The 20,427-nt window shown below is 38.2% G+C and overlaps 1 protein-coding gene across 1 annotated transcript; it reads left to right on the top strand.

Annotated features, from left to right (window-relative positions):
* Positions 1-1,226: 1,226 nt before the first annotated feature.
* On the top strand, positions 1,227-19,323 carry CENPH (centromere protein H). The gene is made up of 9 exons (XM_055554509.1): positions 1,227-1,497; positions 3,547-3,602; positions 9,788-9,836; positions 10,234-10,308; positions 12,582-12,638; positions 14,520-14,583; positions 14,901-14,952; positions 17,274-17,437; positions 18,102-19,323. Exons 1-9 carry the CDS (start codon positions 1,373-1,375, stop codon positions 18,192-18,194), a joined length of 735 nt encoding a protein of 244 aa, XP_055410484.1. The 5' UTR covers positions 1,227-1,372; the 3' UTR covers positions 18,195-19,323.
* Positions 19,324-20,427: the final 1,104 nt, after the last annotated feature.

The following is a 20,427-nucleotide window of genomic DNA, read 5'->3' as shown; positions in this document are numbered from 1 at the left end:
CACAAATGTCACTTATGGGACTGATCATAATGAAAAACTACAAACCAATCAGGCATTTATGCCCTGCGTTTTCTCCATTACCTGGTCACTGCTCAGCTAAGCACTGGAGCATTAAATTCAGCTGAGAAAGGTCGATTGTAATCTGTCGAATCAAAAAACTGACACTCGGGGACACGCAAACCTGTTGCAGCATGTGGGATCAACCGCCTCTCCCCGCAAAAAAGTGAAATAAAAAGTTCGAATCTTAAGCTGAATTTCAGAACACTGAAAGTCTGCACTGCCTCCTAGAGGGCAGTGGGTATCTCTAACTTGGGCCTCTGGTTTCTCTGCCAAACGAGGGGCCTGGACTTACCGAGCCCTGAACAAAACTCTCAAATGCTTTTCTCTGCCAGCCTGCCCTCCACACCCATCTTACAGGGCAGCAGATGGAAGGAGAATTCTAAAATGGATCAAGAATCGCTATCCCAGCTCAAAGGCTGAAAGACCGTTGATGTCGGGGTTCTCCCCTCCAGGTCGCAGTGCCACAAGCCTGAGAGTGCCCCCAAATGGCTGCAGCATAGCGCTTAGCCCAGCTGGACAGAGCTGACGCTTAACTTGTACTAGTGGTCTGTAATTGACGCCTTCAAACTGTGGTGCTGGAGAAGACTCATGAAATCTCTTGGACAGGAAGGAGATCAAACCAGTCAACTTGAAGAGAGATCAACCCTGAATATTCACTGGAAATACTGATGCTGAAGCTGAAAGTGGAAAGTGAAAGTCGCTCAGTCGTGTCCGACACTTTGTGACCCCACGGACTAAACATTCCATGGAATTCTCCAGGCCAGAATACTGGAGTGGGTAGCCTTTCCCTTCTCCAGGGTATCTTCCCAACCCAGAGATCCAGGGAATCCCGCATTGCAGGCGGATTCTTTACCGGCTGAGCCATAAGGAAAGCCCAAGTCCATCTGATGCGAACAGAAGACTCACTGGAAAACTCCCTGATGCTGGGAAAGGCTGAGGGCAGAAGAAGAGGGCGTCAGAGGATGAGAAGGCTGGATGGCATCACCCAGGCAATGAACTTGAACTTGGGCAAACTCTGGGAGACAGTGGAGGACAGGGAGGCCTGGCGTGCTGCAGTCCACGGGGTCGCAAAGAGTCAGACACGACTGGGCGACTGAACAACTTAAATTACTAGAGCTGGAATAAAAGAAGGTACAGCCGCAACCATGGCAACCAGAGACGGGGGAGGAAAGGGCGGGGCCATGAGGCGGAAGGGGTGTGACCGCGCGCGAAGACCCTCCGGCTGGTTCCGGGTATCAATTTTGTGGCGGGAAAAACGGTCCCTTCTGTAGTAGAGTCCGCCAGTCCCGAGTAGTAACTCTTCGCGCCCGGAATGGAGACGCAGTCCGAGGAGGAAGCCGTCACCAAGCCTGCGGACTCCGGAGGGGAAGGCGGGCCGCCACAGGTCGCCGGCGCCCAGGCGGCGCGTCCGGAGGACCGCATGACCCTGCTGCTCAGGTTGTTCCCTCTGACCGACTGGGCAGGAGCCAAGAGGGCGTCTTGGCCAAGAGCTCCCCTCTTTGCCGAAAATGTCTAGGGTTCGAATTCAGTGTCGATCGCTTAATGGCTGGCGACTAGAGCATTCACTTAAGCTCTTTAAGCCCCTTTCTTCGTCTTGGAAAAGAGAGGGAAAATGACAGCTTCTTAGCTAAGTTGCTGTGGGAATTAAAAGAGATATTATGGGGTCAGCGTTTAGCAAAGGGCCTACGGAGCTATAATTAACATCGCCTGTCTTACCCACTCATGCCCTGCGGTCCTGATTTTCAAGCCCTTTGTGAGTTGCAGCCAAGCCCAGATTTATACTGGAGGGAGGTTTCTCTGCCCTTCTCTGTTATAGCTATGACCCTTTTCAATCCAGAAGCTGCGTGTTTTGTATTTTCTACCAGGAAGCAATGTCTGTACGTTGCTAAGGAAAAGACTTAATGAGAAAGGACATCAGTCTTCTACGCCAGTGGGCAAATATGGTCCTGGGCCTTATCCATCCTACTCTTTGTTTCTGTGTGACCCCTCAAGCTGAGATTAAATGAGTTTAAATGGTTGGGGGAAAAGTTACAAGATGTTAATAACAGGTGAAAATTATATGAAATTAAATTTCAGTCTCCTTATGTAACGTTTTATTGGAACACAACTTGCAAGGAAAGAGTTGAGTAGTTACAGCAGATACCATGAGTGAGAGTGAGTAAAAGTCATTAAATTGTGTCTGACTCTTTGTAACCTTGTGGACTGTAGAATGCCAGGCTCCTCTGTCCATGGAATTCTCCAGGCAAGAATACTGGAATGAGTAGCCATTCCCTTTTCCAGAAGTCTTCCCGACCCAGGGATCAAACCTGGGTCTCCTGCTTTGACAGGCAGATTCTTTATAGTCTGAGCAACCAGGGAAGCCCACAGTAGGAAGCCTATAGGATCTACTATAGGACTCACAAAGCCTAAAATATTTACTTTCTAGTCCTTTACAGAAAAAAATTAAACCTCAGAACCTCACCTTCAAAATTACCCCCCTACAAATGCACAACAGGTTCCTCCAAACGTGGAATCTTATAGCCCAGGTCTTACCCTTCCTTCCCCACTCCCACAGTTTTCCCCTTGCTCCTCACTCATGAAAGTTGCTAGGCAAATTTTTCACCTACAAGGGACTGAATATCTTCTATTAAAGACTCTGTGGGTATGGTTGGAAGTCTCCAGATAGTCATGCTTTTACATGGCTTTCCAACATCCAGCTCTGATTGGTACAAGACTTGGGTAGTTCTTCTTACCCTCAGATTTCATCAAGTGATTGCTCTTAATTTCTTTGGTTTTGGCTTCACTGACAACCAGAGCTCAGACTATTCCATTTGGGGCAGGTCAGCTTCTTGGAGGCATTTTGCAACTCCTTTTTAAGTAAGTAGAGTCATAGGATGACTAAGAAACTATATAAATTACTTATTTATCCAAGGATTAGTATCTTTGATATTTTTCTGTATCTCTTAAGAATGTTTCAATCTGTTTGTAACTCATTACTGTGTTTGGGAGTTTACCACTTTGATCTATTTCTTTGTGTAGTCTTCTCTTTAAGCTTTATTTCAGTGTGGCCCATTAAAAATAAATTTAAAAATCAAATTTTTAACTTTTCCTTACAGATGCTGTTTTCCTACTGTATTTCATTTTGTGTATTTTTCTGAGGCATAACATCTTGTATGCCTATTTTAAATGAGGCCAACCTGGAAGATCTGTTGTTTAAATATATATTTACTTATTTAGCTATGCCAAGTCTTAGTTGCCGTGTGTGGGAGGGAGTTTTCATTGCAGCATGTGGGATCTAGTTTCCCAACCAGGGATTGAACCTGCCCCTTGCATTGGGAGCACTGAGTCTTAACCGCTGGACCACCAGGGAAGTCCCTGGAAGATTTTAGTGCTGTTTATTTATACTCATTTTGTTGCATCAGATTCCAAAAAAGATGAGTTGATTTATCATAGTAATGAATAAAACCTCAATAATTATATAACTCTCTTCTCCTTATCTGTTTTCAGGCTAAGAGCACAGACCAAACAACAACTCTTGGAATATAAGTCAATGGTTGATGCAAGTAAGGATTTCCATTTTCAAATAAGGTTTTATGAGTTTGATGATGAACAGTACTCCAGGGAAAAGATCAATTTTACAATTATTTATCTAGGGAAGCGGGGGTGTTAGGAATTCAGGAAAATTAAGTTCTATTGATTGGACATTCCTGTAGGCTTAGCTACCATCAACAACTTGAACATTAAATTAGGAGATTAGATGCTTGTTGAACAAGTGATCTGAGATCTATACTTTGAGAAACACTGGGTTAATGACATGAGAGCAGAAGGGAGATAGGCATAAAAGTGTGATTGACAATTTTCAATTCTATATAAAAAATTTTAATTTATCTTTTACAATTATTAATCCAAAAATCTCAGGGCCAAGAGAGTAGTTAAATGATGGGTTTAGTCGTCTTAAGTAATAAGCACCGAACGCCACCTGATTTATTATAAGCCCTTGGGTCACAAAGATAGATTTTGGTTACTTTTTCTTTCTCTATGAAATAAGCTTATAGAATAAAACCAAATAGTACACTGTGTTGAATCAAGAATTGTGGAAAAGCCTAGGCACCTCATAGATGTTTTAGTTACTTCCCTGAGTCCACGTTTGAACCTCGATAATTTTTGTGCTCTGTACAAGCTCACTTTAAGGCCACAGATCAGAAGGCATTTCTGGTATGTTTTTCATCCCCATTTTAGGGTTTCTAAAGTCATCTTAGGCAAAAAACAGAACGAAAGAAAACAAAACCTTAAAAAAAGATGGGCCCCCAGCCTCTCTTCTGCTTACCATAGCTAGTAACCATAGGAGTTAGGAAGTGAATCAGACCTTACTGGCTTAAAGTCATGTCCCTTTTGTAGTATCAATAATGCCTATATAAGAATATATATTATCTATAAAGTACTTATATTTATATATATATAAGTATATATGTATAACAATCACTTTGCTGTATACCTGAAACTAACACAACATTGTAAATCAACTATAATTCAATTAAAAAATGCTTACCTCAAAGATGATCAGTAGGTCACTGTCCTTCCCATGGAGGAATTAATGGTGTCCTTTCCAAAGCCTGTGTTCCTTGTATTAAACAAATTATATTTATCTTAGAGAAGTAGGACTAGTCTAATCCTTTTACTGGCATGACAGCCCACATAATATATAAAAAAGTATAACTGATCTTAGACGATGAAGTGTAGGGGAAAAGCTATTCAAAATTTGAACCATTGAGGAGTTATCTCTAGAGGTAATCATGCAATCATAGTTGAATGAATGGATGCTAGGAATGGAGATATGGTGCTGAAGAAGGCTGACTTTATCCTCATGTAGCGTAAATTCTATGTAGCAAACCAGGTAAGCAAAGAGACGTGAGATAATTATGAGGTAAGATAAATGTGATGAAGGAAATAATGGTATGATAAGAGGGAAGGTCTACTTTAGATACAGTAATCAGAGATGGATTCTTCAAGAAGATGACCTTAGAGCTAAAATCCAAGTGATAAGAATCTGCCTCCTCTTGCAGTTCTTGTTTGCCCTGTATAGGTAATTTTAAAGGAGTTGTGACGTCTGAAAAGTTGAGTAGATTTAATAGTCTGCACTCTAGAATTTCTACAGCTAAAGGAGAGGACAGATTGTTATGGCTTCCTGGTGGCTCAGATGGTAAAGAATCTGCCTGCAATGCAGGAGACCTAGGTTTGAACCCTAGGTTGGGAAGATCCCATGGAGAAAGGAATGGCAACCCACTTCAGTGTTCTTGACTGGAGCATTCCATGGACAGAGGGCTTAGTCCATGGGGTCAAAAAGAATGGGACATGACTGAGCCCCTAACACACACATAAGAAGTTAGGTTTTAGTTTTGAAGAGAAGATATGTATCTAAAATTGATTACTGTTTACCACTAAAAAATACTGAGACTTTATTGCTTGAAGGCTTTTTTTTTTTTTTTTTTATACAATAAGTGCATCTATTTTGAGGGTATAATTGGATGAGTTTTTTGTCGTGATGTTGTTTTAAAGATTTGTTTATTTTTTGGCTGTGGTGAGTCTTCATTGCAGCATGCTGGCTTTCTCAAGTTGTGGCAAGTCGGGGCTCGTCTCTAGTTGTGGTGTGCAAGCTGCTCATTGCGGCAGCTTTTCTTGTTTCAAAGCATGGATTCTAGGTGCACGGGCTTCAGGAGTTGCAGCGCATGGGCTCAGTTAGTTGTGGCTCCTGGGCTTTAGAGCATAGGCTCAATAATGGTCACACAGGTTTAGTTGCTCCACATGTGGGATCCTCTCGAACCAGGGTTCAGACTGGTATCCCTTAGCTTACAAGGTGGATTCTTAACCACTGGATCACCAGGGAAGCCCAGTTTGATGAGTTTTGACAAATGTATACATCTCTTTTGGAGAAGGCAATGGCACCCCACTCCAGTACTCCTGCCTGGAAAATCCCATGGATGGAGGAGCCTGGTAGGCTGCACTCCATGGGGTCGCTGAGGGTCGGACACGACTGAGCGACTTCACTTTGACTTTTCACTTTCATGCATTGGAGAAGGAAATGGCAACCCACTCCAGTGTTTTTGCCTGGAGAATCCCAGGGACGGGGGAGCCTGGTGGGCTGCCATCTATGGGGTTGCACAGAGTCAGACACGACTGAAGCGACTTAGCATACATCTCTTTAATCAAGATCACCATTAAAATCAAAGATGTAAACAGAAAGAGACTCACAGACTTAGAAGATGAACTTATTTGATATGTGACTAGTACAACTAACTAATTTCACTTTAGTTTTACTCTAGTTGTACTACTCACATATCAAATGCTTCAGCCACAATGTGGCTGGTGGGTACCATATTGGACAGTGCAGATATTAAGCATTTCATTTATCACAGAACAGTGCTTTTGGACAGCACTGTTCTAGAATTTGATGTAAATGTATTTATATGGTGGTTTTGTTTTTTTTCCCAACATCTTTTGTGACTTAATTCACGCAACAAAATTCACCATTTTAAAATGTACAATTCAGTAACTTTTAGTATTATTTACGATGTTCTGTAACCATTACCACTATCTAATTGCAGAACATTTGCATTACTCTATAGATCAGATCAGTCGCTCAGTCATGTCCGACTCTTTGCGACCCCATGAATTGCAACACGCCAGGCCTCCCTATCCATCACCAACTTCCGGAGTTCACTCAGACTCACTTCCATTGAGTCAGTGATGCCATCCAGCCATCTCATCCTCTGTCGTCCCCTTCTCCTCTTGCCCTCAATCCCTCCCAGCATCAGAGTCTTTTCCAGAGTCAACTCTTCGCATGAGGTGGCCAAAGTACTGGAGTTTCAGCTTTAGCATCATTCCTTCCAAAGAAATCCCAGGGCTGATCTTCAGAATGGACTGGTTGGATCTCCTTGCAGTCCAAGGGACTCTCAAGAGTCTTCTCCAACACCACAGTTCAAAAGCATCAATTCTTCGGCGCTCAGCCTTCTTCACAGTCCAACTCTCACATCCATACATGACCACAGGAAAAACCATAGCCTTGACTAGACGAACCTTTGTTGGCAAAGTAATGTCTCTGCTTTTGAATATGCTATCTAGGTTGGTCATAACTTTCCTTCCAAGGAGTAAGCATCTTTGAATTTCATGGCTGCAGTCACCATCTGCAGTGATTTTGGAGCCCAGAAAAATAAAGTCTGACACTGTTTCCACTGTTTCCCCATCTATTTCCCATGAAGTGATGGGGCCGGATGCCATGATCTTCATTTTCTGAATGTTCAGCTTTAAGCCAACTTTTTCACTCTCCACTTTCACTTTCATCAAGAGGCTTTTGAGTTCCTCTTCACTTTCTGCCCCAAGGGTGGTGTCATCTGCATATCTGAGGTTGTTGATATTTCTCCCGGCAATCTTGATTCCAGCTTGTGTTTCTTCCAGCCCAGCATTTCTCATGATGTACTCTGCATATAAGTTAAATAAGCAGGGTGACAATATACAGCCTTGATGTACTCCTTTTTCTATTTGGAACCAGTCTGTTGTTCCATGTCCAGTTCTAACTGTTGCTTCCTGACCTGCATACAAATTTCTCAAGAAGCAGATCAGGCCCCAAACCTGTCAGTAGTCACTTCCAAAGGGTCTGGCTACTTTTTGCACAGTGTAGCATTTTTGTGATTCATCCATGCTCTTTTGTTTCAGTAATACATTCCTTTGTATTGTGAAGTACATTTTATGATGACTGCACCATGATTTGTTAATCCATTTACCTGTTGATGAACATTTGAATTGTTTCCAGTGTTTGCCCGTCATAAATAAAGCTGCTGTGGACAGTTGTCATTTGTATATCTTTTTGTGGACATTTGCTTTCATTTCTCTTGGTTAAATACCTAAAAGTGAAATTTCAAGGTGATATGGTAAGTGTATTTTAACTTTTTAAGAAACTACCAAACTGCTAAAATAATTATACCATTATGACCGATTCCTCCCCAGCAGTGTATGAGATTTCCAGTTACTCAGTATCCTCTCCAAAACTTCGTACTGTCAGTCTTTTTAAATTTTAGCCATTCTAGTAAGTATGTAGTGATATATTTATGTGGTTTTAATTTATATTTTCCTAATAACTAATGTTGTTGATCATCTTTTCATGTCTTATTGGTAGTTTACTTTTTTGAAGTGTCCTTTCAAATCTTTGCCCATTTTTGGTTAGATTGTTAGCCTTACTGAGTTTGAGTTTCAATTAAAGGTGAAAATATTATATATTCTCTTAAACATTCACTTCAAAAAATAAATACAGTCCTGTTTCAGATGAATAAATATATATATGTGTGTGTGTATATGTGTGTGTGTGTGTGTGTGTGTGTGTGTGTATATATATATGGTAGAAATTTTCTCCTAGTTTTTTGCTTTTTTATTTTCTTAACAGTGTCTTTTCAGGAGCAGAAGGCATTAATTTTTATGAAGTGTTGTTTTTTTACTGTTTTTCTTTTGTGATTTGTGGTTTTTGAGTTCTAAGAAACTGACTACTTCAAAGCTGCAGAGATTTCCTCCTATGTATGTTCTAGAAGTCTTAAAGTTTTAAGTTTAACATTCAGTACTGTGATTCATTTTGGGTTAAGTTTTTTGTATATAGTGTGAGCTAAGTAAGGGTCAAGATTCATTTTTTTTCATGTGTAATCCATTGTATATGTGTAGGTCTATTTCTGGACTTTTTCTTCTGTTGCTTTGAGTAATTTGTTTACCTTTACAATGGTCCCACACTGTTTGGATTACTGTAGCTTTATAGTAAGTCTAGATTATCAGCCACTATAAGTCCTTCAAGTTCATTCTTTGTCAAAATTGTTTTTACTGTTCTTGGTCCTTTATTTTTCTATATGCATTTTAAAATCAGCTTGTCAATTTCTGGGATTTTGAGTGGGACTATGGTAGCTCAGCTGGTAAAGAATCCACCTGCACTGCAGGAGACCCTGGTTCGATCCCTGGGTCAGGAAGATCCCCTGGAGGAGGGCATGGCAACACACACTAGTATTTTTGCCTGGAGAATCCCCATGGAGGAGCCTGGTGGGCTACGGTCCAGGGGGTCACAAAGAGTCAGACTCGACTGAGCCACTAAGCACAACACAGCACGTAGATCATATGGGTGAATTCGTTATATTAGCAGTTGTTATGTTAGCCATGATTCTCCCAGTACGTGTAGGTAGTATCTCTTTCCATTTTACTGTTTGATAGTGTTTAGTGTAGAGGTCATACATACATGTATTTTGTTAAATTTATCCTTAATTATTTTGTGTTTTTGGATGTAATTTTACATATATTTAAAATTTTTTATATATAGACATAGTTTCTATATTTTTACATTGATCTTGATTTTTTTACTCTCTTTTTGTATCATTCTAATATGTGCTGTCTAATATGTTAGTCACTAGCTCCATGTGACCACTGAACACTTGAAATATGGTCATTCCTCATTGAGAAGGACTAAATGTAAAATACGAACAGAAGAAAAGATTGTGAACTATTTCAACAGTAATTCTAAATTGTTTACATGTTAAAGTGACAATATTTTGGATCTACTGGGTTAAATAAGCTATATTAAAATTAATTTCACTTGTTTCTTTTGTAATGTGGAAACTAGAAATTTTAAATTACATATTTGGTTTGCATTTGTGGCTCACATTATATTTTTTTGGACAATGCTTTTATGAAATATTACTAACTTCAAAAATTTATTTATTTGTAGATGAAGAAAAGACTCCAGAACAAATCATGCAGGAAAAGCAAATTGAAGCGTATGTCTTATTTTAAATTTTTAGTTGTGGTTTTTACAGATTTAATAATATTATCCATCTTATAATATTGTCTTTCTTTTTCCTTTCTTTGTTTTTCCACGTAATTTGTCGTGCACATGTTGAGAAGTTACTGATGTGGGATGTCGACTTACATGCACGAGTGAGCTACCACATTAGCACTCTCGGCATCGGCCCCACTTTAACAAAATATTTATCAAAGTAACTCAGTGGGAGTCAGGTTACCAAATCTGGAAATGTGTCAGTGTGGGATCCTGTAGAATACCGTTATTTAGATAATAGGCATTTTACTTTCTTCAAAGATTTACTTTATACCTTTATTCTAGTAGTTACTTTGTCTGACATTGCTGACATTCTTTGGTTCATGCTTCTTTGGCAGTAAAATTGAAGAACTAGAAAATGAAGTTGAAGAGGCAAAAACTGCTTTTGAAATGAAAAAGCTTGCATTAGACAGGTAATTATTACATTTTAAGTATGCACAATGGGTATGGCTCAGGGTGAGGTGTCTGTGTGCTAAGTCAGTTCAGTCATGTCCAGCTCTTTGCAACCCTATGGACTGTAGCCCACTAGGCTCCTCTATCCGTGGGATTCTCCAGGCAAGAATACCGGAGCAGGTTGCCATGCCTCCTTCAGGGGATCTTCTCGACCCAGGGATTGAACTGGAGTCTCTTATGTCTCCTGCTTTGGCAGGTGGGTTCTTTACCACTAGTCTGAATTAATCAAAATGATGATTAGTTGATGGTCCCACAAATTTTGAGCCCTGAGAGAAAAGTTACATCATTAATGTTTTCATTTGAAGAAGTTACGTAAAACAGTGTTAATAAGAAAATGTCAATCAAGACAATAGAAGTATGAGGTTAAATCACATTTGGTGTTTGAAAGGATTATATGATTTATTTTTGGTTGTGCTAGGTCTTAGTCATGGGACGAAGAATCTTTAGTTGCAGCATGCGGGATTTAGTTCCCCAGCCAGGAATTGAACCCAGGCCCCTGCATTAGGAGCTTGGAGTCTTAGCTACTGGGCCACCAGGGAAGTCTCATATTTATTCCAGTAACTCTTAATGGAGTAAAGGAATTGTCATTGAGTTTAAATGTATTTTTAATTTTAGACTTTGCATCTATATTTTAAATTCATTCACCAAATATTTGAGTGCTTACTGTGTCAGAGCTTTGTGCTGGACGCTGGTATACAGCTGTCAGTAAGACAAACGTAGTCTCTATTATAGACTTGTGATCTGAATTAATAATCTCAATTCAGTGAATGACTCTATATTTTTTTTCCCTTGTATTTCTGACCTTCCCAGATACATTTACTTACATTTAATTGAAAATAGTTAAAGTCCTTTTAATTACTTTTAGCAGTGAAATTTTTTCCCTCATTTAATGTGCTGGCTCATTATATAGATGATATTTTTTTGACTAAGATCAGAGCTATTAAGATATCCTCTTTAATGAAATGACTAATATTACTGAGCTTATTGCCTTTTTATTATTACTTATTTACTAGCTATTGAATTTAAAAACAAATTATAGTGCTTGCTTATACATAGACATATTTTAAAGTTTATAGTCGAGTATGGCTTTGTATTCCCTGCTGCTGCTGCTGCTGCTGCTAAGTCGCTTCAGTCGTGTCCGACTCTGTGCAGCCCCATAGACAGCAGCCCACCAGGCTCCCCCGTCCCTGGGATTCTCCAGGCAAGAACACTGGAGTGGGTTGCCATTTCCTTCTCCAATGCATGAAAGTGAAAAGTGAAAGTGAAGTAGCTCAGTCGTGTCCAACTCTTAGCGACCCCATGGACTGCAGCTTATCAAGCTCCTCCGTCCATGGGATTTTCTAGGCAAGAGTACTGGAGTGGGGTGCCATTGCCTTCTCCATTGTATTCCCTAACTCTACCTAATTTGAGCCTGCTGATCTGTATGCCTTTTTTTCTTCTTCCAGTTTTATTGAGATATAATTGACATACAGCAGTGTGTAAGTTTGGGCTTCCCTGGCAGCTCAGTGGCAAAGAATCCGCCAGCCAATGCAGAAGACATGGATTCGATCTCTGGGTCAGGAAGAGCCCCTGGAGAAAGGAAATAGTAACCCACTCCAGTATTCTTGCCTGGAAAATCTCATAGACAGAGGAGCCTGGCAGGCTACAGTCCATGGGGTCACAAGAGTCGGACACAACTTAGCGGCTAAACAATAACTGTATAAGTTTAAGGTGTAGAGCGTGTTTTGACTTACATGCATCCTGAAATGACCATCACAGTAGGTTTAGTGAACATCAACCATCTCATATAGATACAAAATTTAGAAAATAGAAAAAAAGAGTTTTTCTTGTGGTGAGAATTTTTAGATTTATTCTAACTTTCATATGTAACTTATAGCAATGTTAATTGTATTTTATCATATTGTACATTACATTTTGTAGTGCCTTATTGCTTCCTCCCAGCCCTGCACCTAGGTGGATGGTTTGGAGAGCAAGTTCAGGCAGGGTGTCAGGTCAGCTCAGCCCCTCTGCCTGCCCATGCACAGCCACATGTAACAGCCCCCTCCCTCTTGGTGTTACTACGTGTTTCTATGACTGACTTATTAAATTATTTCCCATATAATACTGTTTAAAAACCTACTTTTGTTTTATGTTACATTTAAACAGAAATAAATCTTTGTTGTATTTTTAAATATTCTTTTCACTGTACCATAAATGTTACCCATGTTTTATAATGGATTTTTTTCCTGTATAGGATGCAACTTTCAACTGCACTTAAAAAACACCTGGAGAAGGTTGACATCAAGACTAGGTACGTTTTTTTTTTGTTTTGTGTTTTTTGGATTTGGTAAGGATGGCAGTAAGGGAGATCATATAATGATTAGTTCCATGAATTTTTTTTTTTTAATTGTCTGTCACTGTTGACCACCTTTATCTGGGAAATAAGAAAAGTAGGCTCGTCTCATCATTACAAACTTTATAGTCCTACTGACATCCTGTTCCAAATGGATGGGACCCTGAGAATCAATGGAGGTTTTACCCAGATGATCTAGAATTTTGAAGGAAGCTTTTGAAAGTTAACTTTTGTTTGATACTTACTATAAGACAAGAACAATGCTATCTCATTTAAGCCAACAATAACCCAATGAGACAGGAAATATACTCATTTTTCATGGGCAGAAATGAGCAACTTATATAATTTGCCAAGGAATATAAAATAAAGACTCTGGCACTCAAGGTCATCTGTAATCCGATCCTAAGACAGGAAGCTGGCAACCCACATATAACAAGCCTCCCAAAGGATGGTGGCACTAGGAAATATGAGAACCACTCTTCTTGCCCAGTCTTAATTCTGCCCTTTTACTCCGGCTGTACCAAACTGCTTGTTAGGTATTCTTCGTAATTACACTTGACCCTTGAACAGCACGGGTTTGAACTGCTTGAGTCCACTTCTATGCAGGTGTTTTGTGTTTGTTTGTTTGTTTGTTTTCAATAAATATAGTACCTGTATTTTCATTTTACAGATCTTTAAGTATGGGGGAAAGTTTGTATTTATTTAGAGGTCACAGTATGTGGAATCAATGAACTGGGGTTTGATCCAGACTGTTTAAGCTTTCTGTCCTCGGGTGAGCCATTTAATTCCTGTGTTTCTGAGGCAGAGGTAGCAGTGCTGTGCACTGTGTGGACAGTTGGTAACTAACCACCCACTCTACCTGCATTGTTCAAGGATCATCTGTACTTTTACATCCTTTAAGACTCAGGGTTTCCTTGTTCTACCCTTTCCACAACTCTTACACAATCCGTTACTGATTCTAATGAAGTCATAACGATGGTTGTGGATTTATTTTTTTCCCCCATAAGATTCTTTCCTCTTTGAAAACAGGTACTGTGTTTTATTCTATTTTATAATCTTGGTGCCTGGCACAATCTTGACATGAAGTAGTCTTTCAGAAATACTTGTTGAAGAAATGGGGAATAAAAGCAGTTGATTCAGTGAAACTGTTCTGTCTGATATAGTTAGATACATGTCATTACACATTTGTCAAAATGCATAGAATGTATAACACCAAGAGTGAACCCTAGTGTAAACTCTGGACTTGGGATGATAATGATGTGTCAGTGTAGGTTCATCATTTATAACAGATGGGCTACTCTGGTGGGGGAGGCTGTGCAAGTGTGGGGCCAGAGGGTGTATGGGTTTCCCTTCCACTTGGTTTTGCCCTGAACCTAAAACTGGTCTAAAAACTAACATCCAGGGACTTCCCTAGTGGAACTGCTGCTGCTAAGTCACTTCAGTCGTGTCCGACTCTGTGCGACCCCATAGACGGCAGCCCACAAGGCTCCCCCGTCCCTGGGATTCTCCAGGCAAGAACACTGGAGTGGGTTGCCATTTCCTTCTCCAGTGCATGAAAGTGAAAAGTGAAAGTCAAGTCGCTCTTGGGTATGGCCAAGAAAAAAAAAAAAGAAATGTTCCTACATGCTTAAATTTTATATTCTTTGTTGTCTATGAGCAAAAATTTTTCTAGGGAAATGCATCAGAAATTTAGTTTACACCAAACTTTTCTAGACTTATTTTGTTAAACAATAACTATATTGAAGTGTACATTGGATATAATGAAAGTATATATATACTGATTTCTTAATTAATGAAAATTTTTAAACTTAATAAATCATATTTTTTATTCCTTTTCAGTGTGCTCATGGATAACATGAAACAAATACTAAATCTGAATAAATTAATAATGAAATCACAGCAGGTAATTTTGAACATAAAGCTGCTTATGCATTCTCATGATTTCAGTAACACATTCTTGCTGGTAACTGTATGTGACTAAATAGGATTGCCCAAAGACTGGTATGTTTGGAATTCAGTATCCTTTTCTCTCTTTTCATAGTTCCATTATTTCTAATTATCTACTTATTTAAGCTACTCTTTCTTTCCCTTTTGTTGTGTAAAAATAGAGGAATTGAAAACTGAAGCTCTAGAAAATATGAATAGATAAAATTCAATGATTTAAATATTATAGGTATATTCTTAGGTTATGTGCCTTAATCTTTTTATTTCTAATAACAGGAAACTTGGGATTTGGAGGAAAAATTGCTTGATGTTAGAAAGAAGAGATTGCGTATGTAGAACACTTTTTGGCTCTTTTTTTTGAGAACACATTTTCACTTAATACGAAGATCTCCCAATCACTGAAAATTTTAATTTTCAAATTTTCTTAAAACTTTGGACGTGGCAATTTAAAGAGTAGTATATAGAGTGCAATTTGCTTGATCCATTGTTTTAAAACTTTAAATCACAAAAATTAATACTTTCTCAGTGGGGATAAAATATCAAGTAATACAGAAAAGTATAATGTGAAAGCCATACCTCCTTGTGTGACCACAATTAGATATACATCATTTCAGGCCTTTTTCCACACCCACATTAACATTTATAATTTCTTTTAATTATTTATTTATTTAATTTTTTGGCTGCATTGGGTCTTTGCTGCTTTGTGAGGAGTTTTCACTAACTGTGGTGAGCAGAGGCTATATTCTTTGTTGCAGTGCTTCACTTCTTATTGTGGTGGCTTCTGTTGTTGTGGAGCACAGGCTCTAGGTGCGAACGCTTCAGTAGCGGCAGCACACAGGCTCAGTACTTGTGGCGCTAGGGCTTAGTTACCCCACGACATGTGGAACCCTCCCCGACCTGGGATCGAACCCATGTCCCCTGCATGGCAAGCAGATTCCTGGGGAAGTCCGTACATAATTTTATTTTTTTGGTACATAATTTTTAAATGATCACTTGATACATATGGTTCTATAGTTTAACTTAACATGAGATGGCTTTTTGCATTGAAATTATTGATATGTTTTATTGAAATCTATTTCAGAGAGAACTAAGGCTAGTTCTACATATTCTCTATAAAGAATTTGAAAACAAACATATACATAAGAAAAATTTTTTATTTTATCAAGAGATAATCGATCTTCAGTGCTTTTTATTTATAAAATTGGCATAATTTTATTCTGTATTACTCTTTTCATTTAACAGTTATAGGCATGATTTATTATTTTAAAATACTATGCATATTTCCCTTCTAAAAAATTATTGATTTATTTTTATTATTTTTGGCTGTGCTGGGTCTTCATTGCTGCACGGACTTTTCTCTAGCTGTGGCGAGTGAGGGCTACTCTTAGCTGCCGTGCCGGGCTTCTCATTGCAGTGGCTTCTTTTGTGGAGCAGAGCCTCTAGGGCACAAGGGCTCAGTAGTTTGGGCACAGGGGCTCAGCGGTTGCAGTGCCTGGGCTCTAGAGCACAGATTCAATAGTTGTGGCGCATGGACTTATTTTCTTCCACGGCACGTGGGATCTTCCTGGATCAGGGATCGAACTCGTGTCTCCTGCATTGGCAGGTGGATTCTTTACCACTGAGCCACCAGGGAAGCCCTAGATTTGCCTTTTGTAAGTAATCTCAAGGTCAGAAGTAGTCCTGTCACCTGTCTAATCACCCTTTGGCTTTTTTTCCATTACATTCCAGCCTGCTTTTGATACATCAGTGTCAAGGAACTGAGCTCCTGAGATACACCCATTTATATTTTTAAATACTGTCTGTCCCCAACTTATGATGTTTCAACTTACAATTTTTTTACTTTATGATGATATGCATTCAGTAGAAACTGAATTCAGATTTTGAATTTTGATTTTTTCCTGGGCTCATTATAATCTCTCATGTGATGCCAGGCAGCAGAAGCCAAGTGATCATGACAGTAAACCACCAATACATTTACAACTATTTTTCACTTTTAGTATTCAATAAATTACATGAGATATTTAATATATTGTTATAAAGCAGGCTTTGTGTTAAGTGGTTTTGCCCAATTGCAGGCTAATGTAAGTGTTCCAAGGATGTTTAAGGCAGGCTAGACTAAGCTGTGATGTTTGGTGGATTAGGTACATTTTTGACTTAGGATATTTTCAACTAAGATGAAAGGAAGATCTCTAGTGTAATTCTCAGAATATTTCAGGAACAACAAAAAAAATGGTTGATGATATTTATCCCTGGAGAAGAGGGTCTTATCTTTCCCTGAAAATTTATTAATACGTACTTTTTGTAAATTAAGGGGGGGTAGTATTTCCTTACATATATCACCTATTTTTTTGGCAACCCAGAGGAAGTCCTCTGACATGATGCCATGGCAGACATTTGTAGACAGTATCATTGTCATGCATGCACATTTGAACATCTCACAGAGGGCATTGCTAAGTATGAAATCAAAATATTGGTGTTTTGCACCAGAGAAATCATTTTCATGTCAGAATGGAACTGCAACCTAAAATGCATATTAAAATTTTTCCCTTGACTGAAATAATCAGGAACTGTTCTGCTTCATAAGCTTTCAAGATTCTTGTTTATAGGAGTTGTCGTATATAGTATATTGCTTTATTTTTAACCCAACAGAATTAAAACAAGCTTCAGAAAGAAAGCTTTTAGAAATACAGACTGAAAAAAACAAACAGAAAGATGATTTGGATAGTATGGAAAATTCGGACAAAATAAAGGCCATACAACAAAACCTGGAGACAGAGATACAGATTACTACAGTTATTCAACATGTGTTCCAGGTAATGTTTATATAAAGTAGGAAGAGGGGTAAAGAACTTTTAAAAAAGCGATTAATTCTATTATTTTCAGGCTTCATATTTTTATATATAACTGAATTAACTCAGTATCATTGAGCTGCAGTTTTTCAAAGAATAATGACCAGAATTTTCATTAATTTTAACCCTAATCAGTCCTCCATTGCCTACCACAAAAATAATCTTCACCTTTGTCAAAGTCTTGGAACTTTGCAAGGGCTGAGAATTAAGCTCTTTTACCTCTTGTCAAAATAATGCATATTACTTACAATTTAATTGTTTTTCACTGTAGACATGCAAAATGAACTCTGAACCATAGCTGTAGTCTTTTTCCTTTAGGAAGCACTGCAAATATCCTTCCTTAAGAGGTAAAAACTATCTGCAAAAACTGGCAAAGCAGAAAAATTGTTATAAACATTGTAAATATTTCCCTAGCATTATGGTGATCAAGGTTGAAGCCTTATTGAAAATAGAAATAAAGATACAAGAATGCATTTACTATTTTTTCCCATCATCACAGAGTAAATGTTCACACCTAGTTCTGTAAATATTTGATAAATGAAAGACGATTTTTAAAAAATCTTGATAAATTTTTAAAACTGCTGAGAACTTTAATTTTAAAACAATTTTTTTTTATTTTTTATTACAGAACCTCATTTTGGGGAGTAAAGTCAACTGGGCAGAGGATCCTGCCCTCAAGGAAACTGTTCTGCAGCTTGAGAAGAATCTCACAATGATCTAACAGGAATTCTAGTTTGACATTTTTTGTTTCTGTTTTTAATGTCATTTAAATAGAAATTTCAAGTGAAATGCTTTTCAGTGTTTTTGGAACAATTCTAATACTGCTATTTTTTTTTTTTAGCTTGACTTAAGTGTTACATTGAATCTATTGTTTTAAATATAATAAAGTGACTGGCATAGTCTAAATCTGAAAATCTCAGCCTTGGAAGGGTCCCAAAAGACATCTAGTCCAGGCTTCTACTGAATATGGACATTTTTTCTACGGCATTCCTGGAAATCCCAGCTCTCATTTGTAATACTTCTGTGTATTTGTTTATCAACAAAATATTAGAAAGTTAGAAAAGCATATCCACACACATCTTTGTTTTTTTTTTTTCAACTGTCAATTGTATTTTATTCAGATAAATCTCATTTTAGTTCAGCTCACTACAGATTTTTTTTTTTTTTTTTTTTTTTGCCTTTTTAAAAAAATTGAGGGGACTTCCCTGGTAGTCCAGTGGCTGAGACTCCATGCTCCCAGTGCAGGGGGCCGAGGTTCAGTTCCTGGTCAGGGAACTACATCCCACATGGCTGCAGTGAAGAGAGTGCATGCCACAGCTGAAGATCCCGCATGTGGCAGCTAAGACCAGGTGCAGCCAAATAAGCAGTTTTTGTAAAAAAATTTAAAAATTGAGATATAATTGATACCTAACACTGTGTAAGTTTAAGATGTACAACATTGTTGATCTGACCACCATTAGCTAACATCTTCATCATGTCACATAAGTATCATTTCTTTATCATGGTGAGAATATTTAAGATTATCCTCTTAGTAACTTTGAAGTGTGTAATGTAGTATCGTTAACTAGAATCACACTGTTGTACGTTAGATCTCCAAAAGTTATTCATCTTCTAACTGCAAGTTTGTACCCTTTGACCACCATTTTCTCAGTTCTCTCACCCCTCCATCCACATTTTTAAACAGATACCCAAATAAAGCACCTCAGTCATGAAAAAAGAAGAAAAAGAAAAACATACTCTGATTATAGAAAAATTGTGACTTTATTTTGTATTTTTAGGTTTATTATGTATTGCTTTTATTTAAAAAGTAAATGTTATTCTATCTTATTAAAAAAATAGAACTTGAAGCCTTTTATAGTATCCAGTCTCATTTTTTGAAAACTCTGATTTGAGCTCTTTATTAATTTGGAGCTGTTGATAAGTTTTATAGACACTGTAGTCTTTTCAACATTATTTTAAGAAAGACTTTAAATTTGAAAAGTTGCACTGCAATAGACAACAGTATTAGAAATCTGTTCTTTAGATCAGTAACAAAAATGATATTTGCCTAAACTTGAATTCTGAAAGCTTTTCTTTGGAATATTTATAGTTTCGCTTCATTTGTTTTGATAAATCGTAATTTATGTGTAGCTTTTTATATGTAGTTACTCTTTTTTCCACAGTGTATTCTTGGAAATTGTCCATGTGAATTATAAAGCAAGTTATATTTTTCTCATAGAAAAACTTTCTGGAAAATATTTTCCTGATCCAAAGAAATGGCATTAAATGTTAGCATAGATGCACACTTTATTAGTGAATCCCAACTCAAAGGATTATCACCATCCTCAGAAAAACATCCTGCATTTTCCTAAGAGTTTACTGTCCTATTGTGTGCTCCCTCTTAAATCCCAGCTCTGAGAAAGAAATTGTATTAGTTATCTTTCTTGGAAATCATGCTGAATAACAACCTCAAATCTCAGTGACTTATAAGAAATACATTCTCTGTTGGCTCCATGGTTTGGCTCATTATCCTAGGACCCAGGCTGAGGGAGCAGCCACTATCTGAAACACATGCTCATGGCTTATGAGGCCAAGTCAAATTATGCAAGCACATTTGATTTCTACTGAGAGCAAGTGTACTTTATATCCACCCAGGTTCCATTGACCAAGCTCAACACTGGGGCAGGAAAGTATATACCTCTCTCACAGCAGGAAGTGCTGAGTTTCAGAGTAGGGGAAAGCAAATGGATATTTGCTGAAAAGAATATAGTCTACCACAGCCTGCTACCTTGGTCTTAAATATTAATTTCCCTTCTGCATGTAAAAGATGCACCTTTCCCCAAAGATGGTAAGCTAACAATGTCACCCAGGCATACCAGTTTCAAAGAGTCTCCAGTTACGTTCAGATGGATTCTTCCTGATCTGGAGACCCTATGACCTGAAAAGACAAATGATGTTGCTTCACACAGTCAGCA

The sequence above is a fragment of the Bubalus kerabau genome, chromosome 18 (genome assembly GCF_029407905.1).
Source record: "Bubalus kerabau isolate K-KA32 ecotype Philippines breed swamp buffalo chromosome 18, PCC_UOA_SB_1v2, whole genome shotgun sequence".
Classification (NCBI taxonomy): Eukaryota; Metazoa; Chordata; class Mammalia; order Artiodactyla; family Bovidae; genus Bubalus; species Bubalus kerabau.
Note: the sequence above shows the minus strand (reverse complement) of the source record. Positions and strands in the feature narration are given on the sequence as shown.